The sequence below is a fragment of the Crassostrea angulata genome, chromosome 3 (genome assembly GCF_025612915.1).
Source record: "Crassostrea angulata isolate pt1a10 chromosome 3, ASM2561291v2, whole genome shotgun sequence".
NCBI lineage: Eukaryota > Metazoa > Mollusca > Bivalvia > Ostreida > Ostreidae > Magallana > Magallana angulata.
Window position 1 is genome coordinate 55,549,157 of NC_069113.1, and position 23,761 is coordinate 55,572,917.

Here is a 23,761-nt window from a genome sequence, read left to right on the forward strand (position 1 = left end):
AACCACTCCATCCAAAGAGCAATGTTTGTTCCTCTGTTTTTATAAAGTGTTCGATTTACGTAAATACAGATTATTTTGCACCCGACTTTAGAGGGGCAATGTTTCTTAACAGATTCTGGGGAACATATAGGATCGGGAGTCGGATGTTTCAGTATCACAATGATTGTATGGACATTGGTAACTGGTAGTGGGTTCACAGATAACTATTATAGGGTCACAGCGCCCTGGAAAGCTTTGTTGGTGTGATCTATGATCAGGTCACCCCTGTATATGGTAGGTTACTCACCCCAAGAAATATTTGTAAGACTCGAGACAGTTACCTGATGGTGACGTGATTTATATAGATGGAGCAGAGAGTTCATTGTACACCGTCTGGTGATAACATTAATTTTAGATTTGTATTGCTGTAGGCTCCCATTCAAATGCCTTTACCACACAGTAAACCTTAAATGAGTATCGTCTTATTAACAAATCCAAAAAAATTCATATATCTTTTTTCCGTAAAATGGTTTACATGTTCAAATCCTTTTAACAACTCTGTCACAATGCTTGACTCAACATTACGTTGCACATCACTGATAACAAATAAACAGTGATAAATTGTTACGATTCTAACCCAAACATTAGGTTAATAGATGTAGGAAATAAAGTTATTCACCAATTTACAGTAACAAGACAACTTGATCACGTTATTATATCGTCAAAAATGTAGAAGGTTGTGTTAATTTATATGGGGCCACTCAGATATGCCTCAGTGTGATCAAAAAATTAAATAATCTTGCTGAGATTACAACAATCAATCAACTTTTATTTCACATAAGTAGGCCAACTTTGAGCAATGTTACTAACGAAAAGATACACATTATGAACAGCAATTCTTCTCAGTAATTAGACGACAATGCAAACATTATATTAATTCATCGTTTATACGGACAACATACGCATGTGCTTAGTTATATGTAACTGATTTAATCAACTTTTAGTTAAATTAATTCTCAGAATATAACCTAACATACATCTATTTCAACTTTCAGAAATTAAATTACTGAGTTGAACGCGACTTTTTTGATATCGGTGGATATGATAAGTCTTGCCTTTCAAGTCAGGAAACATGGATGTCCTTGCCTTACTTTGTGTTTGTTTTTGATATACGGCTTTTTGTAGCTGTAGGTCTGTAGCGCCCGTTCTGAAAAAATTCAGATGGACGTCCCAGATTTTTTCAGACCGGGAGCTACAGACCTGCAGCTATATTTTTGGACCTTTTAAAAAGAAAGCTGCTTTTTTTCTATACACAATTTTCTTCTTGAAAAATAATTTACAAAGGAAAAATAGAAAGGACAAGATTAAAAAGAAAAAGCAAAACTTTCTTAGATTTAACATAGCTCATTCGCCCCCCCCCCACCCCCGGAAAATTCAGTCTTAATAAATTCACATAGTAAATTATTTTCCGAAAATTATCTCTCATACCCCCCCCCCCTGGATTTTTTTTTATCCATGCATATCTCTTTTTTAACAATATACTGCAATATAAAAAGGTAAATATAATTTTATTTTGTTCACCTCTCTTTATGTGATTTATAGATTAAGTTTGATATATGTAATATTTTGTTATATGCCATCAATATGGTGCAGGATACAAATACTAATAACAAGACTCATTGATTAACTTCATCACCAACGGATATTTATGTTGCATAGTATGCGACAAGTTACAAACATAAACATCATAAATGATATAAATAAATAAATAAATAAATAATTTAAAACCTATATCAAAGTTATCACATTCTATCACATACTTTGGGGGCGGCATGTTTATTGTAAGCATTAAACGACAAATTGAATGCATTGCTTTCACAGTGGTTGGCACGTGTTGGATGACACGTGCATTACCTACAGTGTGTAGTTAGGGTCCGAGTGTTCCCTCAGTATTGCCCGTGTTTTGAATCTTTTTGGTTTTTCTAGAGAACTATATTGTGAAAACGGAAAATTTTCCGGAGACTCTTCTTCCACCGGAAGTGTGTCATGATATTCCTTCGGCTTCCGGTAGCCAATGGCCGGTGTAACAGGAGTGCTCGGAGTGAAGAGTCGCCTGGTTTTCATAAAGTTATGAATGTAAACGTTGTTGGTGTGAGAGACGTGATTGTTATTCACCCGGTTGTAGGTTAAATCGCTCACTTCGCCAACCTCAGAACTTTCTACCGGAGGGAAGCTTCCACTGTTGGGCTTTTCAACTGGAGATTCTCTGTGAACTTTCCTGAGTAAATTTGGGTAATCCTGTCCCGTGTGATTCGGGCGGAAGCCTTTGTAGCCCTCCTCATAGGAGAACTCGCTGTACTGGACGTTAGGGTTCCGGACTCTTTGCACCGGCGGAGGTTTACATGTTGGTTTGATGTCTACCACAGTGACGAGGTGAGCGACTCCGAGCCCGATCTGTTCAGGGTACCTAGAGGGGCGCCTGGGTAGTTCTCTCTAAAACGACATTAAAAAGGGTATTATTTTAAAAAGAGGGTGTTACATTTGATTAATTAACGTCAATTTAACGACGTAAAACAATGCTTGATAAATTTTGGATATATTCAGAGGCGGGTCAAAGATTTGAAATTAGAGGGACGTCTATTGTAGGCAGAGGCTCCATAGGCGTCGGAACCGGGGGGGGGGGGGGGGCTAAGTTAGACCTTACCATTAGGCAGATAGCATCAGGGAGGGTCCATCCCCCCCACCTTTTTTTTATCGCAGCAAACATTTTACCTTAATAAGATTTAAAAATTGGTTGGAGGCATTGGAATAGTATAGGTAATTACCCCCCCCCCCCCCCACCATGGAGTAGGGTTTTCCTGATTTTGGGAATTAGTGGGGGTTTTTTGCCTGTCGAGATTTCTGAGGATTAGTCTAGTCCCCCACTTTCAATTTGCTTCCGACCCCACTGGGCTCAGTGTGTCCAAGACAAAGCCCTGATAATTATTTGTTCTTATGACATTAAAGTAATGAAATTTTCCAAAAGGTTTGTAGAAAGCCACCATATGCTTCTGCCTTGCATATCCTTTTAATCTTTTCATTTGTTTTTATATTAAGAGTATTAAAAACAGTCTGCTTGAGTTTTTATTGTGTAACAACGATACCACATAATGGTGGAATCTACAAAATGCCCTCAACGAATTTTAATACACATTGTACTAGGTGGTGATTTAAATGTTAATGTCAATAAAACAAAAATAATGATTTTCTCCAAAGGTGCAATACAGAAAAAGTTTTTTTATTATAAAGGAGAAATTAGTGAAAATGTTAAAGAATTCAAATACCCGGGTATCGTATTATCAAGAAATGGTTCATTTACTGAAGCAAAAAAGAATTTGTGCTCAAAAAGTCATGTATGTAGTTATAAGAAAAATCAGATATTTGAGTTTACCAGTAAATTGTCAATTCCATTTGTTGTTTAAAACTTGGGGTCTAAATACATGTATTATTGAACGCGTACTTCTGAAAATTTTTAAAACATTTCTTAATTAAAGAAGCACAACACCATATTTTATGATATGTGTTGAAACAGAGCCCTACCCTTTGTATATTATTGTTTTTACAAGAATGATTACAAATTGGGGGAAAATGCTACTAAGTCAGGAGAACGAAATTGTATATACAGTGTACAGATATTTATTTTCACAACATTATAATAGCGATTGTAAAAGCCCATGGATAGATTGTATTCAAAGAATTTTGAACATGTGTGGGCTACAATATGTCTGGCAGAACCATAATTTGGTCAATATCAAATGGTTAACTGCTACTGTAAATCATAGATTAGAAGACCAATATGTCCAAATATGGTCCAATCACAAACTGTTCTTCCAGAGATCATGTGTATAAAATTTTGAAAACCTAAGTTTGGCTTTGAGAAGTATCTCGATATTTTACCTGTAAAACTAAGAAAAAAATAACATTTCGTACATCAAACCCTCGTCTCCCTGTAGAGACAGGTAGATGGTATAACATTCCTTTGAATTAGAGACTATGTTTATTGTGTAATTAAGTTCTCATTGGCGATAAAATTCTCTATATTTAGGAATGTTCATCCCTAGAAGAAATAAGGAAAATATCTAAACAAAAAATATTGGGAAAGACCAAATTTTTTAAGTTCTCTGAACTCATGACCAATTGCAATTGTAAATCGCTAAGAAAATTGTGTGTATTTCAAATATTTTCGACTCTGTCTGCTCTCCTAAGTTGTTTTCCTATTTTGATCCTTTATACCATAGTCTTACACAAGTACTGATTCTATAATATGTCCTTTTTAATTCATATCTTTTCCCTGTATGACAATGTACATGTATGTCCTTCGATTTATATGTTCCTCTTCTACAAAATTATTTCGTTGAAAAGAATATGAATTAGTAGAAATTCTGAAAAGTTCGATGGGAGGATGCAAAAGGTTAATATAAGTTGTGTGTAGGGGACTCACCTGTGACTGTTGTCGGGGTTTGGGGTCAGTGACCCCGACAGGTGCTTTGTTACAGCAGTAGCGACAGATGAAGAAGATGGCGGGAATCAACACAGCCAGGAACAGGATGCATCCCCCCACCACGGCCAGCAATAGCGGCACGCTCATGTCGTCAGCGGCTGTAATGTAGGGCAGGGGATAGGCTTATAACACCATGTCATTCTTATTAAGAAGATTTAAAAATTCATTCACCATTTTAACACGTGTAATGTACATGCATATATACATGGATACATCTAATACATATTAAAAGAAAGTATCAGTTGCCCTTTCATGTTCAAAATTCTTCTTATAAAATTGCATTTTACTATAATGAAAAAGAGGGTTTATAGATTGCTCAGTCATAATTTTGTTGGAAAAGCTTTTTAACTGCTATGATTGAAATAATATGACTGATGTCGTTTTGTTTTCAACTTGGTTTGCTTTACTTCTAAAAAAGGTATTCCATAGTTCAAAAAAATTTCTTTCTTCAACGCGTTAACGACATGTTTTAATTTTATTTATGATATGAAAGTACACGTGCAGAAATATTATAATGACACGGGTATGAAGGAAAATAAATCTATAATATGAATTTTTAATGGGCTATCTAAAAAAAGACGTTTTTACCGTGTACAAAGAATGATAACTCCAGTGTCTTAATTTTAACGTAGCATAAAATGTTCCAAAAATATCAAAAATACAGCTCTTGAAATTGTTAAAATTTGTGATTTCAGTAATTAATTTTTCTGGTTGTGTTTTTATTATAGACACACGACCAGAATATTCAAATAATGGCATACATAGGCCTTTTTGTACATTTTCAAGAATATGTGAAAATTTTAAGATGATTTATTTAGAGGCCTACAGTTTCACAGTTCTTTTTGGTTTCATTACTTAATCTGATTACAATTAAACATTTCCATACTCAGTATGTAGTCAGTACTACATGTAGGTGGTTCCAGAAATTGGTTTGATATTATTTACAACCCTCAATTCATATAGCCCGCTTAACATCGATAGCACTGACTGCGCGCTGTACTTAAAAAAGTATTATTTCATCTGAATACCCGTATATAATTCTAAATGATAATATTTCAAATGAATGATTATATTTCTGTATTGCTTATGATGTCATTCTTAAATTGCATACACTGTGTACATTCGTATTTTGTATGTCGTTTGTATATTACGTTTAAATTGTAATTTCGCTTAATTTCTATCAAAATAATACAAAAATATAACAAACCATTCTAATTATATCTGTTCAAATCTACCTGTTTAAAAAAAATTCTTCCCTGTCTCAAATTACAAAACATTCAACAATCGAAGAATACGTTTATATTTTCAGCACAATATCAGGATCTTTTATTTTTTTTCAATTTTTTGCGTTTATTCTTTTGTGTCTTGAATTGCTGTTTCAAAATTTCTGACACACTTATGGAAATATTACCAAACCTTGTCAGAATCACATTTTAAGGGGTATAGAGTTTTAATAAAAACCCGTTTTTATTTCTTTCAGCAAATTATTTTCAGTTCATAAATACACATGTCGTAAAATATATACCGAAATTTTTATATATGTCTAGTATGTCAAGACTGTAAAATTTTTAATCACTCAGTCCTAAAAACATACAAACACATCTAATTAATAAGATACTATTAGGTAGTCAGAATTCCTTTTTTTTCCTCGTTAGAGACAAGAAAGGAATTTTCATTAGTATACTGATCTCATTATTACTCGTTTTTTACCCAAATCTATTTTGTCCTTTTTAATAGTTGTATTTGAAAATGACATTTTGGAGCCCCTATTTGTATCGAGTTTCATGAAGGGAGTTTAACCATTTGTCAAGTGAATTTGTTTTATCAAAAGTTGAAGTCAAGAATGATTTATAAAAAGGATATCGCTTAAATCATTAATATTCAGAAAGGAAACATTATACAGTTGTTGACTGGGGTCGAGGGCAACAGTTGATCTGTCGGACCGGCTCGCAAACTGTTGCCCAAGGCCGAAGTTCCAATCTAACAGTTCCAGTCCAACAGTCAAAATGCTGGACTTTTTTTCGTATAGAGTTATATACATGTAGTAACTGTTCTACAGGGGTATAACAATATATAAATAGTGCCTGTTTGGGAGGGTAACAGTTGAAATTGACACCCCGAGAAAACCATTGTCAACCGACGCGAAGCGGAAATAATAATAAATAGTGCCTGTTTGGGAGGGTAACAGTTGAAATTGACACCCCGAGAAAACCATTGTCAACCGACATAATTTTCACGCATGTAACAATTTTTATTGTACGGTACGCTGTAGAATTCACGTTATTCCTATATAAAAGAAGTGAAATTTTCTTAAAAATTAAGACATTCGCGTCGGTTGACAATGGTTTTCTCGGGGTGTCAATTTCAACTGTTATCCTCCCAAACAGGCACTATTTATTATTATTTCCGCTTCGCGTCGGTTGACAATGGTTTTCTCGGGGTGTCAATTTCAACTGTTACCCTCCCAGACAGGCACTATTTATATATTGTTATACTTTCATGTTAAATACTGAAATCTGATTGGTTAAGACGCAGTTCATAATCCTTTCTATTACCCTCAGCGTTAGAAACGCACTTAGCAACGGGTAACATTATATAAATAGTGCCTGTTTGGGAGGGTAACAGTTTTAAAATTTTAAAGAAAATTTTACTGCTTTTATATAGGAATAGCGTGAATTCTACAGCGAACCGTACGCGCATAATTTTCGCGCATGTAACATTTTTTAATGTTACCCGTTGCCAAGTGCGTTGCTAACGCTGAGGGTAATAGTAAATATTATTAACTGCGTCTTAACCAATCAGATTTCAGTATTTAACATGAAAGTATAACAATATATATGACTGGGTGTCAATTTCAACTGTTACCCTCCCAAACAGGCACTATTTATTATTATTTCCGCTTCGCGTCGGTTGACAATGGTTTTCTCGGGGTGTCAATTTCAACTGTTACCCTCTCAAACAGGCACTATTTATATATTGTTATACTTTCATGTTAAATACTGAAATCTGATTGGTTAAGACGCAGTTAATAATATTTACTATTACCCTCAGCGTTAGCAACGCATTTGGCAACGGGTAACATTAAAAAATGTTACATGCGCGAAAATTATGCGCGTACGGTTCGCTGTAGAATTCACGCTATTCCTATATAAAAGCAGTAAAATTTTCTTTAAAATTTTAAAACTGTTACCCTCCCAAACAGGCACTATTTATATAATGTTACCCGTTGCTAAGTGCGTTTCTAACGCTGAGGGTAATAGAAAGGATTATGAACTGCGTCTTAACCAATCAGATTTCAGTATTTAACATGAAAGTATAACAATATAAAATGAATGCTTTAGTGTTTCATGTTAAGGAGATTATGTGATAATAATTGTGCAACTTAAGGGAATACGTATGTGTAACAGCATTTTGTTCGAAAGGGTTAGAAACGTAAATGCACAAATAGAATAAACTATACTATAGAGATGTATTAAAATTTAAATTAAATAAAAGATATGTATACGATATGAACTTAGCAAAGTCATATTTTCAACAATTTGCAGCACTCGATCTAATATCATTTTTTTTATGAATGAAGAACAAACAGAATTTTTACAGTGCTTAAAAAAATTCACCATGAATGTTTTGTTTTGTAATTAAGATTGGTTTAGACAAAACCATGGCAAAATAATTCCTATAAGACCCTGTCATTCTTGGTTGCGGTCTGAATTAATTTAAAAGCAGCACATATTTAGTAGAAAAAAATTAATTAAAAAAAAATCAGTTGTTCTTTAAAAGATACAGATACATTTATAAAACACACACCCTCAAAACCCGAAATTGAAAAAGGTTTTTCTAAACTATAAATTAATTAAGAAAGAATTCCTTGAGCCGGTATAGGTGGAGTTTTGGGGAAAGAGAGGAATTTTACAATGCTAATGAGATAAAATTAACTTACATTTTGATGAAATCCAAACAAACCGACATCCCGCCGCCTATAGCCAGGGTGGGGTGAGGGAGAACACGTTTAGAATTTTGCTGCACTTTCATTAATTTCCACTAAAAAGTTAGCAATTCTAATTATATTTAAAGTTTTTATCCATGTCAAGATTTTATTATCCTAGTTTGTGAAATCGTTGATAAATTAAACGGGGTTTCATTATGTCGGCCCCTATAAAAAGCGGGCCTCGTTTTTGAAATGGAGGAATCCATTTGCAGTTAATCTTTGGGTGGGCAGTTAGTGAAAGCGACACAAATATTAATGAGAAATGCAGGTTTACCATAAAACAATTAATCACTCTATTTTGAAAGAAATTGAAATTTTTGTGCACAAAGAAAGTGACTTAAGATGGCGGGTGGCACTATCGGCCGGGTACGATCAGGGCCGCGACGGGGTGACGGTCATGGAAGCAATTGGCCAAATATTGATACAGAAATCATTTTTCTCTATTTATTTTGCATTTTAAGTTCCCGGCTGTCTAGATAGGACTGTGGAATTGGTGAGTAATGTCGTCAATGAGTTACGGTTGTCGTAATATTTGACGCCTTTTTTCAATGCGGTTATCGGATGGCGAGTCTCCTTTGTTCGCGTCGATTCGATCAGTAATTCATCAGTGCACACTCTGGCTGTCACTGATGATTGTAAACAACGCTAAACCAGACCAGTCAATATTGTCAAGTTAACGCAATGTCGTCATAAACAACGCTTGTAAGTCGTAGAATAAAATGATGGGCACTATTACGTTTCAAAATCTTCAACCTTTGCTTGTATCATTTAACCCCCCCCCCCCCCTTATGTTCCTTTTCCTTTTACAATTTGGGATTTTTTTATTTTATGAAAAGTTTTATTATTTAGATGTATTCATCAATTTGAATTTTATACAGCTTACCGATTTCAGTAGAAAATACACATGTACATGCACAGTTGCATGTATTTAATTTTGATTTGACATTAAAAATAATACATAGTTTGATCACAACTAGTACTGTTATTTCCTAAATATGCAATCTCAGGTAGATTTACTTCATTAAACAGTTAAATGATATAATGAATCTTATGAAATTTTGGGTCGTCGATTTTGTTTTGTGTGATTCTGTTTGATCCAAACCTATATAATTTTGTTTTAAATAGCTTTTGAACCTTTTTTTACTGCGCTATATTTTCTCACATTTATTCTAATATAACTGTTTTAAACATTTTATACAAAAACTAGTCTTACAGATGTCTATATAATACTTGGAGCATATAGAGACAATATGTAATGCATGCGATTTCCATTCATTATTTATAACCTTCTAAGTAAGAAACTACTAATCTATTGACCTTTTATCTTAACAATTATGACACATTTATAACCGTCCGTTGCTAATAAAAATACATGCAGATGTAAAAAGATCAGCTTGTCATACACATTTATATACTAATAGAAATATCTATGCAGATTTCCCACATCCCCAGTGGTTTTTGGTAGACTACTTTTCCAAAACAGTTAATTGAAAAGCATTATTGACAAATCTAACAAAAGGCCTCATTGGAAGAAGTAACCACTTGTTGTTGTATTCTAACGACCTGGGTTTCCCAATCAAAACTTTTACATAGGGTTTTCTTTAAAGGTCGTCACTATTTCCTTTTCTCATTACATGTATATGGAATTTCGATCGCGACTTATTTTCGGTGAAATGATATTTAGATTGATGACATTTATTTGCAATATTCAAATACTGCAAACCAAAGAAATTACTCTTTTTCGCAGAGTGTACTTTAGCGTTACGATATAACACCTGAAAACAGAACGTTTTGACATACTAATTAGTGCAGGTAAATATTTGATGTTATGGAGATTAGTCTTCCGCTGACCTTTTGTAAGTTACAATGTAATTACGTGTGGTGTCAAACATTATCCCCATAAATGATAGAAATCATCACCCTGAATTTATTTTATTTAGATATCAAAATTTTAAGTACGAGCATTCGATTTATTCTTGTCTATTTGCATGATGGTAAAAAAAATATATATATATATATATAGGAACAAATTAAATTCTAGTATCAACGAAAAAAAATTCCTCAGAATGTTTCTACGATGTTTATCTTTATCATGTATATCAATCTATGTTCTTTTGGACTACAGTCGATGAATTGATTTATTTGATAGAAATAAATGAAGTACTAGCGATTTGAATTTTTGATTAGTCAATTCATTTATCATAACCATATTTTTAAATATTGCATATAAAACATTTCCGAGAGCTATACATGTATTTACCGCCCCCTTAAAAAAAAACAACAACAAAAAACCCCCAAAAACAAAACAAAAAACATGTGGAAATGCAGGGAGACGAAAGGAAATTTTTCTAATCAATTAAGCCCAGATTCCGTGTCATAATTTACAGTACATGTATGTATAGGCTGATTCTCCGAACGCCTAATTACTATTTTTAATTGAGGAGTAGGCGTTCGGAGAACACACCGTATATGCCACCCTGGGACCCTTCCGAGTCATTGTTATTTATCATTTCATGTTTGAATGTCCTTTTGGGTTTTAATCGTTTAATTATTGCTTATTACACTAATACATTTCTTTGATATTTTGATAATTAAGCTTAATTAAACAACTTATTTAACTTAAACCAAATATATTGTACACCGTACGGTACGAAAAATTTAATCCTAGTTCTCTAGACAGAATTAATTTTTAACTAGAAAGAAGACAACAGCACTGTTTCTCTTCAATTTTATGGAGGAAATATCGCGATTTTCACGCTAATTCATGGAAACGATTTCATGTCGAAATGTAATTAATTTTTTTTCGAGAAAAAATGTTTATAATTATTTACACTCCTTTTGCGTGAAAAAAACGTTACGTAGAATTTTACATTTGATTTTATTGTTTATTTCGATGAATAGTTCGTCATAACACGAAGGTGCCCCATACCACCTTAGATCGTTCTTGTTATTTGAATGACAATGTTCTGAACAAGTTTTTAATCCCCTTTTCATTTACATACTCAGTAAACACCGATCATCTACACCTACAAGCACCTGGCGTTATATATTTTTCTCATGATAAAAATAAATCTACTCCCTACCTAATAAAAAGGGGGTATATTTTTTTTCTTGTAAGAAATATATACAGGGCCTATAAAACATCAGATGCCTGTGTCTACATTCATTATAAAGATATACCCTCAGTGTGATCATCCACACCCACTATATAAAACACCTACCCTCAATGTGAGCCCTGTGAGGGGGCGGGGCCCGAGTCCCGGGGCTCCGTGTGGTGGATCTCCATGTGGTGGAGGTGGTGGGTCTAGCTGTCGTTGTTGTTGTTGTTGTTTTAGTTGTCGGGTGTGGTGTACTGGTTGTTGTTGGCCGTGTTGTTGTCGTTGTTGTTGTTGTTGGTGTAGTGCTAGTTGTTGTCGTCGATGTCGTTGTTGTCGGTTTTACGGTGGTTGTTGTTGTTGTTGTTGTTGTACTGGATGTTGTTGTGCTTGTTGTGGGGGTGGTAGCAGTTGTTGCTGAAGTAGAGATATATCTGTCATATCATTGGGGCCGTAACGATTTATCGATATATTGTGATGTATCGGTATAACGATGTACACGGATAATCGATACATCGATATAGTGTGATGCAGACAACGATACTTAAAAGGAAGAGTTCTAGACTTTTTGAGTAATTCTAGTAATATCCAATCCATATTATTATTGCATTCAATATATACATGTATACGGTAAAAACTGATAGAAACCTGATATTAATGCCAAATTTTTTTTTTATAAAAATATGTATTAGCATATATATTTGAAGCTGCCGATCTGTGTCTCTCTGGGAATTTTCGAAATGACATGCAGTTTTTTTTTCCGTAGAGCTACGGACCTACGGCTAAGATACTTGAACAACTTTTAAATTGTGATAATGACAATTATAATATCCTAGAATTATCTTGTAACTCGTTTTAAAACATCAAGTATCACAAGTATTCCCGTGGTATTTAGTGACCCCCTTCCCGCCCCCTTTAGTCCGTACTTGGGCTCTCGGTGGACACGGTGAGGAAGGGCTGGCTCCACTTGCCCGCCCCCGCGTCGTTGACGGCGCGGATAACGATGTTGTACTGTGTCCCGGGGGACAGGCCCGTCAGGGTGTACTGGGTGGTGTCCTCACCCCCGGGGACGTCAATAGGAACCGTCGACTTGTCTGGCCGCTGATAAAGAAGCCTGCAATAAACATAGATCACCTACAAGGTTGTTTAGATGAACATAAATCGTGCCGTTGGAAATTTGAGCAATGACTCATACATGTACTTCACTACAGTGTAAAATTTTTTTTTTCTCTTTTCGACAGTAAACAATAAAATTTTAAAAAATATGTATACACAAATTGGCATTATACTACAGGCTATACAGAATTCGTCCTCATATTTGTCCTCAAATGTAATTATTTGAGAGTCGTTACTAACGTGTATCCTGAAATGACGCCACATCTATGGTAGATGCTGAGTTTGTCCCATTTTACGGTAAGTGACGTCAGAGTCTTGCTGGTCACGTGTATTCGTGGGAAGTCGTCTGGCGCTGCAAATTGAACGAAAACCAGAATAAAAACACATGCGCGAATTCACTTGAATGAATAATTTTCAACTGTTCTGAATAAAAATGCCAATCTTGATAGTCCTTCCTGACTTTTTAAGTATCAGCAATTATATGTGATATTGGAAGACTGATTTTGGTGGTCGTTTGAATGTGCTGGGTCGTTTCAAATGATGAAGTGTACGTGTTCAGAATAAATAATTGCAGTTTTGAAATTCCCTGCTAAAAATCCAACGCAAGTGCTATTAAATCAACCAAAGATTCTAAAATCAAAGGATCGAGACTATCGTTCAATTCACTTGTCCATGACCATATCCAAATAAATTGCCTCTCAACCTACTCACGTGACCGTGTCAGTTAAATTTAAAAATTAATTTCAGAAATTCCATAAAATTATCTAGCAAATTTTACAGCAGCATTTGGATGATGCGTGAAATCATGAAGAAAAACTCCACAAGGAATTAAATATCCATGTACCAAGAAAAAACCCCCAGGCAAATGTGGAATGGAACAAAAGAAAATCACTAATATAATTCAAAATTTGTTCCAATTCCATTTTCACATAATTGCAAACAAAGACTTTAATTTCACCCCCCAACCTGGTCTAATTTGGATGCCGAGCTTATCTTTTTTTAGAACCAAGTGGATACATTGGCAAATCCTTGAACGAATTATTTTTTCAAAGATCAAAAAACATTTGAATTATTCATTGTGTTGCTGACCAAGGAATAAAAATACTGACTCATCCAGAACAACTGTAATCTGTGTGCATAAACTGCTTTGTTGTATTCTTTGTGTGCATACAATGTATTGTTGTATTTGTTTAGAAACATTATCCTCTCAGGATAAATAGAGTAATAACACGATATCATAGCAGATAATATGGCGAAATCGTAAATCAAGTTTGAAAAAATTCTAATATTTCTTCTGACATGGCGTCTAAACTTTCCCAATCACGGAGAATAAATTAAGATCATTAATTGTAAAATAACGAAACAACAATAAAATAACTATCAAACTGTCAAAAAATGTCCTGGATTTTGAACGTTTTCATTGTAAAACGGATAACAAAAATCTTTGAAAGCAAAGTACGGCAAATGCCAAAGAAATGACTTTTTGATTAATATTGCTATGTAATCCGAGAGAGATCTCCTTTAGCAGGTCATCAAGACTTGGTGTAAATCAGCGCAAACATTAACGCTGATAGAAAATAAAGCTGCTTGTTATCAAAAGGGATTAAAGAGAACGTCCAATCGGTCGTAAATTACATCAAAATGGCTTTCTTAAAGAGATCAACCCCCAAAATATAAAAATAAAAACCCCAAAATTTATTATGAACGGTTTTAAAGTCAGAAAATGACTTTCCCAATGTACTATATCGTGGTTTAATTGTTAAGATTTTCCCTGAATGAGACTAGAAATGAACATTCCAAAAGGCGTCGTTAATTTCACATCCAAGAAATTCGTCCGAATTATAACAAATACAATTTTGCCAGTTTGTTTATCACTTGATATCAACATAGAGCGCATCCCTAGAAAGAGAATGCTGTATGTATGGTCAGAACATTCGGTGCACTACTAACAGAACCGGACGCGGGCTACTCACGGGTACTGGGGACGGTGTAGGACACGGAGTCGGGGGTGGGCGGTTCCGCCGTGGCCGTCAGTCCGTTGACGTAAATGTTGTAGGTGAAGGACGGCGTGACGTCAACAACCACGCTGCTCTGTCGGGGATTCGTCACGTTAACACTCCGGAACACCGTCAGCGGCTTCCGGATCTCAAAATGGACGGCGTACTGTAAAATCCCACAATTCACGTTCGATATATCCCAAGAAATGTTGATCTGTTTCGGCTGAAGTTGGGCCACACTTACACCTGAGGGTCTACCATTACAGAACCCTGGGAAAGAGTGCAGTCATTAGCATAATTATCAGAATCGTATTAGTAATAGAGCTAAATAATATTCAAATGTAAATTGAAATTATTTTAATTTAGGCGTGCACATTTTGTCGTGGAGTTTATACTATTAAATAACTTGTTTGGTAATTTTAGTAAATAAATAAACTGAATTAAACTTCATAACTGAAATATATAAAGATCTTTCTTTTTTCTCTTTATATAATACCGAGATTTGTTTCTTAAAAAAAATAGAAATATAGTAATCAAACATTATTATTATTATTAATTTTTTTATTTCCTTACATACAGTATATTACATGTATGAAATGGACAAAAAATCCACTAAGTCAATCTTTACTTTAATGTACCGGTATATAATTTCAAAATCAAACACAATTTGCTTATAAAGTTTGGCGTTCAATAAATAAATAAATAAAATCATTACTGTTCAACTGCCATTATTTCAATAAAAAAAAAGAATTGAGAAGGTAGGAATAATAAAGCCGTGTTATGTTACATTTATAATATAATGTTACTCACCAGAACATAATTGAAAGCAGAACGAAAAAATACAGGTTAACATAAAACAAAGATGAAATTGTCTGAAATGAGAATTAGCCATTCTTGCAATCTGCACATAATCTCTAAAAATGGCGTAAAGATCCAGTGTTAGGCAAATGTACAAAATTCACACATACCCCGGTTTAAAATAAAAAACACAATCAACAAAAACTGGGGGGACGAAGAGAAGAAATTTGATTGGGTGATAACTGAATACCCTGTTTATTTCCGATATCTGGAGATAAGGACCCAAATCATACACAAACCCTCAGCACTAATTTACGATTGCGAATTTTGGAAACATTATTCGCAAATTAATTAAAACCTACACCCTTATGCGGAAAAATACGAATATACAGGATTTAGACAAACTGGATCCATTCATTGTTGGGTAGTGGACGACAGAGTTATGCTAATTACACGAAGGTCCCTATTGGACCCGGGAGCCTCTTCGCCTATTATACTCAAAGGTGATCTCGCGCAATTTTTGACAAGGCGTTCATATAGCTGATAAAGAGACACATCACCGCTAAACAAATCCGATAATCTCTGGATATTGTCCGATAATCTGTCCTCATGGAAAGATAATCCGACCCAAACGATCCACGACGTAAATCAAATGGTTAACTTTCCATTGCAAAGTAGCAGGGCCAACTTTTGTGCCTATCTAGAGCTTATTCAGTTTACGTTCCTAATACAGAGTTTCGATGTAAAAAAAACAAAAAACTTGTATTCCGCGCATGCTATATTTATCAAACAAACAAGTAGTAAACATGAAAGTAATATTACCATTAAATCAATTTATTACCCGACATTTCGTTTTACTAAAGATTGTCAACCTTCAACCCTAATTCTTCATAAACCACTTATTTAGAAAAACACTTATCAAAACAATATTACATTGAACTTTAAAATATGTATTATTTCAATGTAAATTTGTTAAATTGAATTAAAAATAATTTTCAGAATTTTATAGAAAATATTCACGTGGAGAACTGTTGTTTGCATGCCGGTTTTTTTTTTATCACGAGTGGTGAACTTGCACAAATCTAATTACGAAATAGGATTCAAGGTGAGTTCGTCCCCCGGAATTTACCCTCGCTGTAACACATTCCATTCAGAACTGTATTTGAACAAATCTGACTTTTGACACTGATCAAACTACATGTTCCAATCACCACATAAACACCACCGTTATACAAACCCTTCTAACACTATCACAAAACACATATCCCCATTTGGTGACCATCAGCCTCGCTTACAGTGTGTACACAGAATCATAAATCGCTGCATGTAATTCACATTTCTTCTTTACTTTACCTTAAGCAAACACAGTGTATTACCAAAAAAAATCCACGTGTCCATTTTCCCTATCTTTATTAACTTTTAGTGACAATTATGAGAAGCGCAACACGGAAACCTGGGAAAAAGGCTATATTCTTATCGAGGTCCTAGTTTTGCTTCGGAGGTGTTAAGACTCACACCTTTGAGACTCAATTGTGTCCACTAAGCATGTACTAAGACTCCGGCAAACATCCGGGCATTCACCCGACCACAGACCCACCAATGACAACCAGTTCCTGTCCACTGGAATCATTTTATTGGACACAGGTAGAAAGGACCCAGGAAATTTCGGTTCGGTTAGCGGGATTTATGTGAAAGTAGTGAACCAAATGTAATGTATTTAGACATTTTGGGCCAAATTTTGGTATGAACAAAACCTAACCACTGAAAAGACAAAATTGTTCTACATACTACATCGCGTTGTTTGACATATTTGATCCCATCCCCTTCATCAAAGACATACGGATAATAGAAAATATTCAAAATTAAAGATATCTTTTATACATAAGATATGCCTGAGATACATTTTGTGGCGATTTTTACCGAGTAAAAATTAAAAAAAAATATATGACCAATAGATACTTTGCAAAAGGCGCGCCCCTATCTGGGATCAATTAAAGGGGGACAATTAACATTCCCTTCTTTTATGCAACTAAATGTTTTGACGTCCTGTGATAAAATTTCTTTGTACGCCATACTGGGGCAATAGAAAAAAAAACATGTCGAAAACGGTTTTTTTAAAAACTTTTGTAAAGTGTAGGTTCAACTACATGTACAGTATATATAATAATGTTCAGAGATTGTCAGCAACAGAACCAAAACTCGTTGGCGGTGAAAAAACCATTTTTTTTTGTAAAACTTTATTTTTGTTTTTGAAATAAACAATAAATTTAGTACGGGGTCATGATTTGTTTAATCTTTTAATAGATCATTATCATGAAGGTTACATTAAGGTAAATTGGAACATGTATGCAATTGGCCATATTGTTTACATGTATCTAAAACGATGTTAAAATGTAACTACAACCTGTTAACTTGAGTAAATAACTCCACACACATTATATTCAATGCAAAGTCCATATGCGTATCAATTTTATACAAACAATAATTCCCTAAACTGTTCAAAGATCCAGCAGCATGTTACGTTCATAAATTGTATCCCTCTTGTTCCTCATCAGAAAATTAAACAATTCAAGTTGGTTCTTTATCAATAAGTACACCAGAGTGACTTTTCTGTCTTAAATGGCTACACAGAAGTTCCAAGTTGCAATCAATTTCATTTATTTTGTTACGATTTTTAAGAAAATAGAAGTGTGCTATATCGTCCCTTTGTTGTTTCTAGCAAGTACACATCATCTGCTTGTTTATCTTTGTGCATAAACTACAGCGGGTTTTTTTTTTCAACGTGGTAGGTAATATAATTAAAACAATGTAAGAAAATAATAAATTCAAAGGTACCAAAATGGCAATAACGAAAAGAGTTTTCAGATATTATAAATACCTTATGGGTCTAAATTGTTATTTTATTTTACTCATTTGCATTAAATGACATTAAATGAATGAAGAGCTTGAAGTACGGAAAACGATGTGAAATGAAAGAGCATCAAGACCAAGATCAGAGTTTTTAACAGCATGCCGATAAGCATGCAGGCACGGGTTAACAAGGTCTTGATGTACAGTGGCAATGGTGCGGGGTTTTCCAACACAAGGTGTTCCTTGGCCCTCGACATTGACACCTACAGCATTGTGTTGTTCTGGATTTCCCTCCTTAGAATTATAACGCTGTGTCATCCTGTTATGTTTAATACCTGCCACGCCTGGCACGGCAATGAAGCGATGTAAGAATGAACGGTCCCCATAGCGAAGGTCAGGGTCTTTTAAGGACTTACCGACAGTACATTCAAATACCACACCGGGCTACCAGATCTCAAGGTCATTTAGCAAATTCTCATTTGGCGTAGAATTTCCAAAAGAACATAGAGTTTCGGAAAACTCGAGATTGAATTAACTTAAAAACTTTTTGACATTAGAATCACACAAACAGCATAGGTGCATGTAATTACAAAATTCATATACTTTATATTTATACAATCGATTAAGTTGAATGCTTTTTAATGACCAACAGATATTAACTTTAACACTAAAAATGTTTCGACGATTTGTCTGATATAACGGTTAACGAAGGACATGCAACTTCTAACTAAACTCACCCGCAACTTGAAATATCCAAAAATATTGGTTTTTTTTATATTTTACGATGAACTGGAAAAGAACCAACAAACTGCAAAGATAAACCACAAATCGTTAGCAAACTTTAGTTTATTTAGTGTTTAATGGTCAATAAAAATCCTATCTTGATTTATGTGAATTGCTAGTTCACTCGTAAATTAGATAGTGATAGATTTTACATGCGTGCTAATTCACGTAAGATTAGATTGGGTTTTAACTAAAAAAGAAATAAAATGTTCTTATCGTTAATTAACAATTGCTTAACAATGCTTACTTGTATTATATCTACTTGCCGTAATTCATGTGTTCTACAAATGTACTCTCATGTACTCTCATGTTTAGACGAGAGAGAGAGAGAGAGAGAGAGAGAGAGAGAGAGAGAGAGAGAGAGAGAGAGAGAGAGAGAGAGAGAGAGAGAGAGAGAGAGAGAGAGAGAGAGAGAGAGAGAAATACAGAGGCTATTCTTTAACCAGTACTTTCTGTAAATTGATGCAACCTACATGTAACATTAACACTACAAAGATGTAGGCAGTTTCTTTTCATTCGAACATTGACAAAGTTGTCCAAACGGTAATCTTTTGAGAATTATTAAAATTATAAACGTGTTCCTTCATCCGACTCGCACATACATGTACAGTGAAAATGTAATTTATTGCACGTTATGCTTTTAATATTAACGAACAATTGACTTTATTTTGATAATGTTCTCGTCTCTAAGGTTAAGTCAAAATAAACAATTAAGAACACGAGACATTTGATTTCACAATGTCATTCCAACGATTCTAAATGTCTTAAAAGGCGAAATTAAGCCATTTTTGGTAATTGTCTTATGTGTTTTACATAATTCAAAACAAAATAATCATTGAAGCAAATCAATTGTCAGGTGAATTAATTAGCAATTAGACTTTGGTTGATTTAAAGGTTTGTGTATTAGTTGTTGGGACCTTATCCAGTGCGAGGCGGACCGTTTGACCCCGCATCATAAGCAGACGACATCAGCTGGCACTGTGACGCGGCGAAAACAGGGGCCTTTATAAGCGCCCCCTACCGCGAGGACAGGCATCAAAATATTGATCGCTAGTCAGGTAAGATGTGTTTTCTTGGAAGCGTAGGGCCAGGTGAAAAGTTATGTAATAGAAGTACATATCTCAAGCTGTCAATTGCGTCGTTTTATTGCAATAGTTTTTTAGTTTTCTGAAATTCATGATTTTTTTTTGTAAGCAAAAATATATCGACTTCCTTCTAATGGTAGAATAATTAAGGTTTTACTGTGAAATTTATATTATAAAGTGCGTTCCAAAAATCATAAATTAATCATTCTTGTATAGATAACTGTTAGACCCCAAATTATATCTTTTTAGCTGAATTTCACTCTTTTTTTCAGTTTTTAGTTTAATTAAGCTTTTCGCTGACCATGAACACACACGTATTAGCCGCTTTAGCCGTGGTGCTGGTTTCCGGAATGATCAGTTTGTGCGAAGGTAAGTGTGGAAAGACCAAAATCAGCGATTCAGTATCTTTCTGTGCGAGTCGTAACCGTCTTATTTTACTTTTTTTTAATCGGAATATATATTTCAGTTAAAACTGAGTTTCACATTGTATATGCAATTTTTTTTTCAAGTACACGATAATGTGGGTTGACTATTATTTTTTCATTGTTTTACAGGAAATGCAGCCTGGAATTCGTATTATTATGGTAACATGCGTTCGCCCTCCAGAAGGTCCATTTCCAGACCAACAACCCGTAGCCCGGTGTATAGAAGATATCCAAACCCGTACCGCTCTACTACACGCCGATACTACCCTAAACCTTCACCGAGACGCCAAAGAAACTATTACATGGAACGAAAGCCTACCACAGCCTCCCCCGTCACTGAGCCCCCCACCCCCACGACGACCACCAGTGGACCCCTGACAGCCAAACCCTTCACACCCCAGCCCTACCTCTACCAGATGATGAGTAAGTCGACCAAATAGCCCTACTTTTCTTTGTTTAGTTACAATTTTATAAATGAATACATACATGTATGATAGCTATCAATATTATATATTACGAAAAATGTGACCGTGCAGAATCCATTCAATTTTGTCTAAATAATGTCAGTTTTGGATAAATAATTTAAAATGCAAAGTCTATTTTGGTGTACAAAACATCTTCACTTGGTTTAATCATGTGACCCTGATGACGTGGCGTGTGTTCATTGGTTCCTTAATTGTCGTTCACAGCCTTCAGACCGAGCCCGATCAAAAGAACCTACAAATCACGGTACAACACCTGGCACAGGACCAACTTCAACTAGAAGCCAACATTAAGGTAGGATCCAAAGCATCAGCTACTTGTACATAGTACAAAGTTCTCGAGATCAATTTCTCAATATATTACATTACATTTTTCTCGGGATTGATATTGCTAATAATACTTTGTGGGGTTTTAGGGTTGCCTTGTTATTCGAGGTACCGATGTTTTACTAGGATATTTCCTGATGTATGATTATGTATCTAGTACAGATTTACTGTAACATGTTTTACTAGGATATTTCCAGATGTGTGATTATGTATCTAGTACAGATTTACTGTAACATGTTTTACTAGGATATTTCCTGATGTATGATTATGTATCTAGTACAGATTTACTGTAACATGTTTTACTAGGATATTTCCTGATGTATGATTATGTATCTAGTACAGATTTACTGTAACATGTTTTACTAGGATATTTCCTGATGTATGATTATGTATCTAGTACAGATTTACTGTAACATGTTTTACTAGGATATTTCCTGATGTGTGATTATGTATCTAGTACAGATTTACTGTAACATGTTTTACCACAAGTAAAACGTTCATAAGATTTTAATATTATTGCTGGTAAAGAAGGAATAAGCTAATAAAACGAAGTTATCTAGAGACTTCTTTTACGGTGCGGAAAATGTCAAGATTTTTTAAAGGAAATTTGCAATAAATTAATGGATGTAATGTCAATTTCTGGCTGTGAAGCTCTATTTAGTCGGCTAGAAGAATCATTAGCTTTATACGCAACAAAGATTTGCAGCATCATCCTGTAAGATTCTGTTCAATATTCTGTTAATTAGGAGCACGTCTTTATTTATGTGCTTATGTATCCAAAGGGAATTATCATGAGCATATTTGTAATACATACCAGATTTATGCAAATATAAACTGAGTTGGATCAGTAAATTTGGTTTATAATAAATCGTAATCTATTCAAGCCTCTATAGTTATTATTATCATTAACTCGGTAGTGTAAAATTCATTCCCTAAGTATATTTTAATATTAAACAACTAATCTGTTCAGGCACCCTTTCTTAAAAACTTTTTTTTTTCTAATTTCAGCACAATCCAGATATACATGCATGAGTATTGGTTGATGGCGTTTCATTGTTGTTATTTATTATATTCCTTTATGACGTTTGATTTAATAAATGATTTATTTTTGTAACTTTCCGTTGTTATTTTTATTTAGAATTTTGATTCTAATTTAATTAATGACCAACTGACCATCGAGTCAATCTAAAAAAAACATGAAAGTCATATAGTATATGAATTGTGAAAATTCTTTTGAGTATTTCTTTTATATTGTTTTTATAGAACAATATACAGCAGGTCAGTGTGGCTTGGAGCAGATGATTTCAGTAGACGCAACAAAAAACAAAATGTCTAATTTTCATCTGCCATTCAGTTTGGTTTTAGTCACAAAATTTGATGTACTTTTCTTGTTTAAAAATGACTTGTAACAGTAATTTTATATGGCCATCACCTTCAAAAGATTTCTTTAAAAATCAATTATATTCAATATTGGATCGTTTTACGTAAAATCTGTTAGAAAACTAGATCCATGTCCGCCATGTTGGAGAGACCCGCAACTAGATCTGGAAATCGGATTTCAGAAAAAAATAACCCAAGAACATCTCAAAATTTTACTAGATTTTTCCAAAACCCAATTAATGCAAATATGTAATTCTAATACTGTGGTTTCATCAATATTCGTTGAATACCAATTTTCGTGGATTTCGTTTTTAAGTCTATCCATGAATTTAAATGTTCATTGAAGTGCACTTTCTACTATCAATTTGTATTGAAAGGATCATTGGCCACGAATTTACGTATCCTTGAATATGTGATTTTCACCTTTTCCACGAAAATTGAAACTCTTGAATATTAAAGAAACCACAGTATAAGATACCCAAATATAAACCGAATTCTATGGATTTTCGCATAAATGTGTTTTAAACGAACCATATCGACCCCCTTCCCCATTTTCTTGCGTTAACGTTAAGCGCTATCAACTGTGGGTTTTCTATGATAACGTTTCCACACATATAAGAAAATGCGTAGTATGTAGCCGCATTCGAGCGACACACCTACATGTACATGTACTAGACACGAATAGGGAGACGGTAGATGATAAATAAATCTACTAGCGGGATAGAACGTGTTCATTTCTACTCTACAGGAATTCTATACTAGTTGTTAATAACAGTTTTTAGCTCACCTGAGCTGAAAGCTCAAGTGAGCTATTCTGATCACGTTTTGTCTGTTGTCCGTCTGTCCGTCCGTCTGTCCGTAAACTTTTCACATTTTCAACATCTTCTCAAGAACTACTAGGCCAATTTCAACCAAA

At 34.4% G+C, this 23,761-nt stretch overlaps 2 protein-coding genes across 2 annotated transcripts; one reads left to right on the forward strand and one right to left on the reverse strand.

The window, feature by feature from the left end:
* Positions 1–1,662: 1,662 nt before the first annotated feature.
* On the reverse strand, positions 1,663–15,705 carry LOC128176980 (mucin-5B-like). Its single transcript, XM_052843487.1, has 7 exons — positions 15,526–15,705; positions 14,692–14,985; positions 12,959–13,070; positions 12,529–12,716; positions 11,729–12,019; positions 4,460–4,617; positions 1,663–2,472 (listed from the first exon to the last, which is right to left on the reverse strand). Exons 1-7 carry the CDS (start codon positions 15,605–15,607, stop codon positions 1,894–1,896), a joined length of 1,704 nt encoding a protein of 567 aa, XP_052699447.1. The 5' UTR covers positions 15,608–15,705; the 3' UTR covers positions 1,663–1,893.
* A 4,794-nt stretch (positions 15,706–20,499) lies between these two features.
* On the forward strand, positions 20,500–22,542 carry LOC128175148 (uncharacterized). Its single transcript, XM_052840572.1, has 4 exons — positions 20,500–20,600; positions 20,786–21,079; positions 21,346–21,433; positions 22,474–22,542. Exons 1-3 carry the CDS (start codon positions 20,534–20,536, stop codon positions 21,417–21,419), a joined length of 435 nt encoding a protein of 144 aa, XP_052696532.1. The 5' UTR covers positions 20,500–20,533; the 3' UTR covers positions 21,420–21,433; positions 22,474–22,542.
* The last annotated feature ends 1,219 nt before the right edge of the window (positions 22,543–23,761 follow it).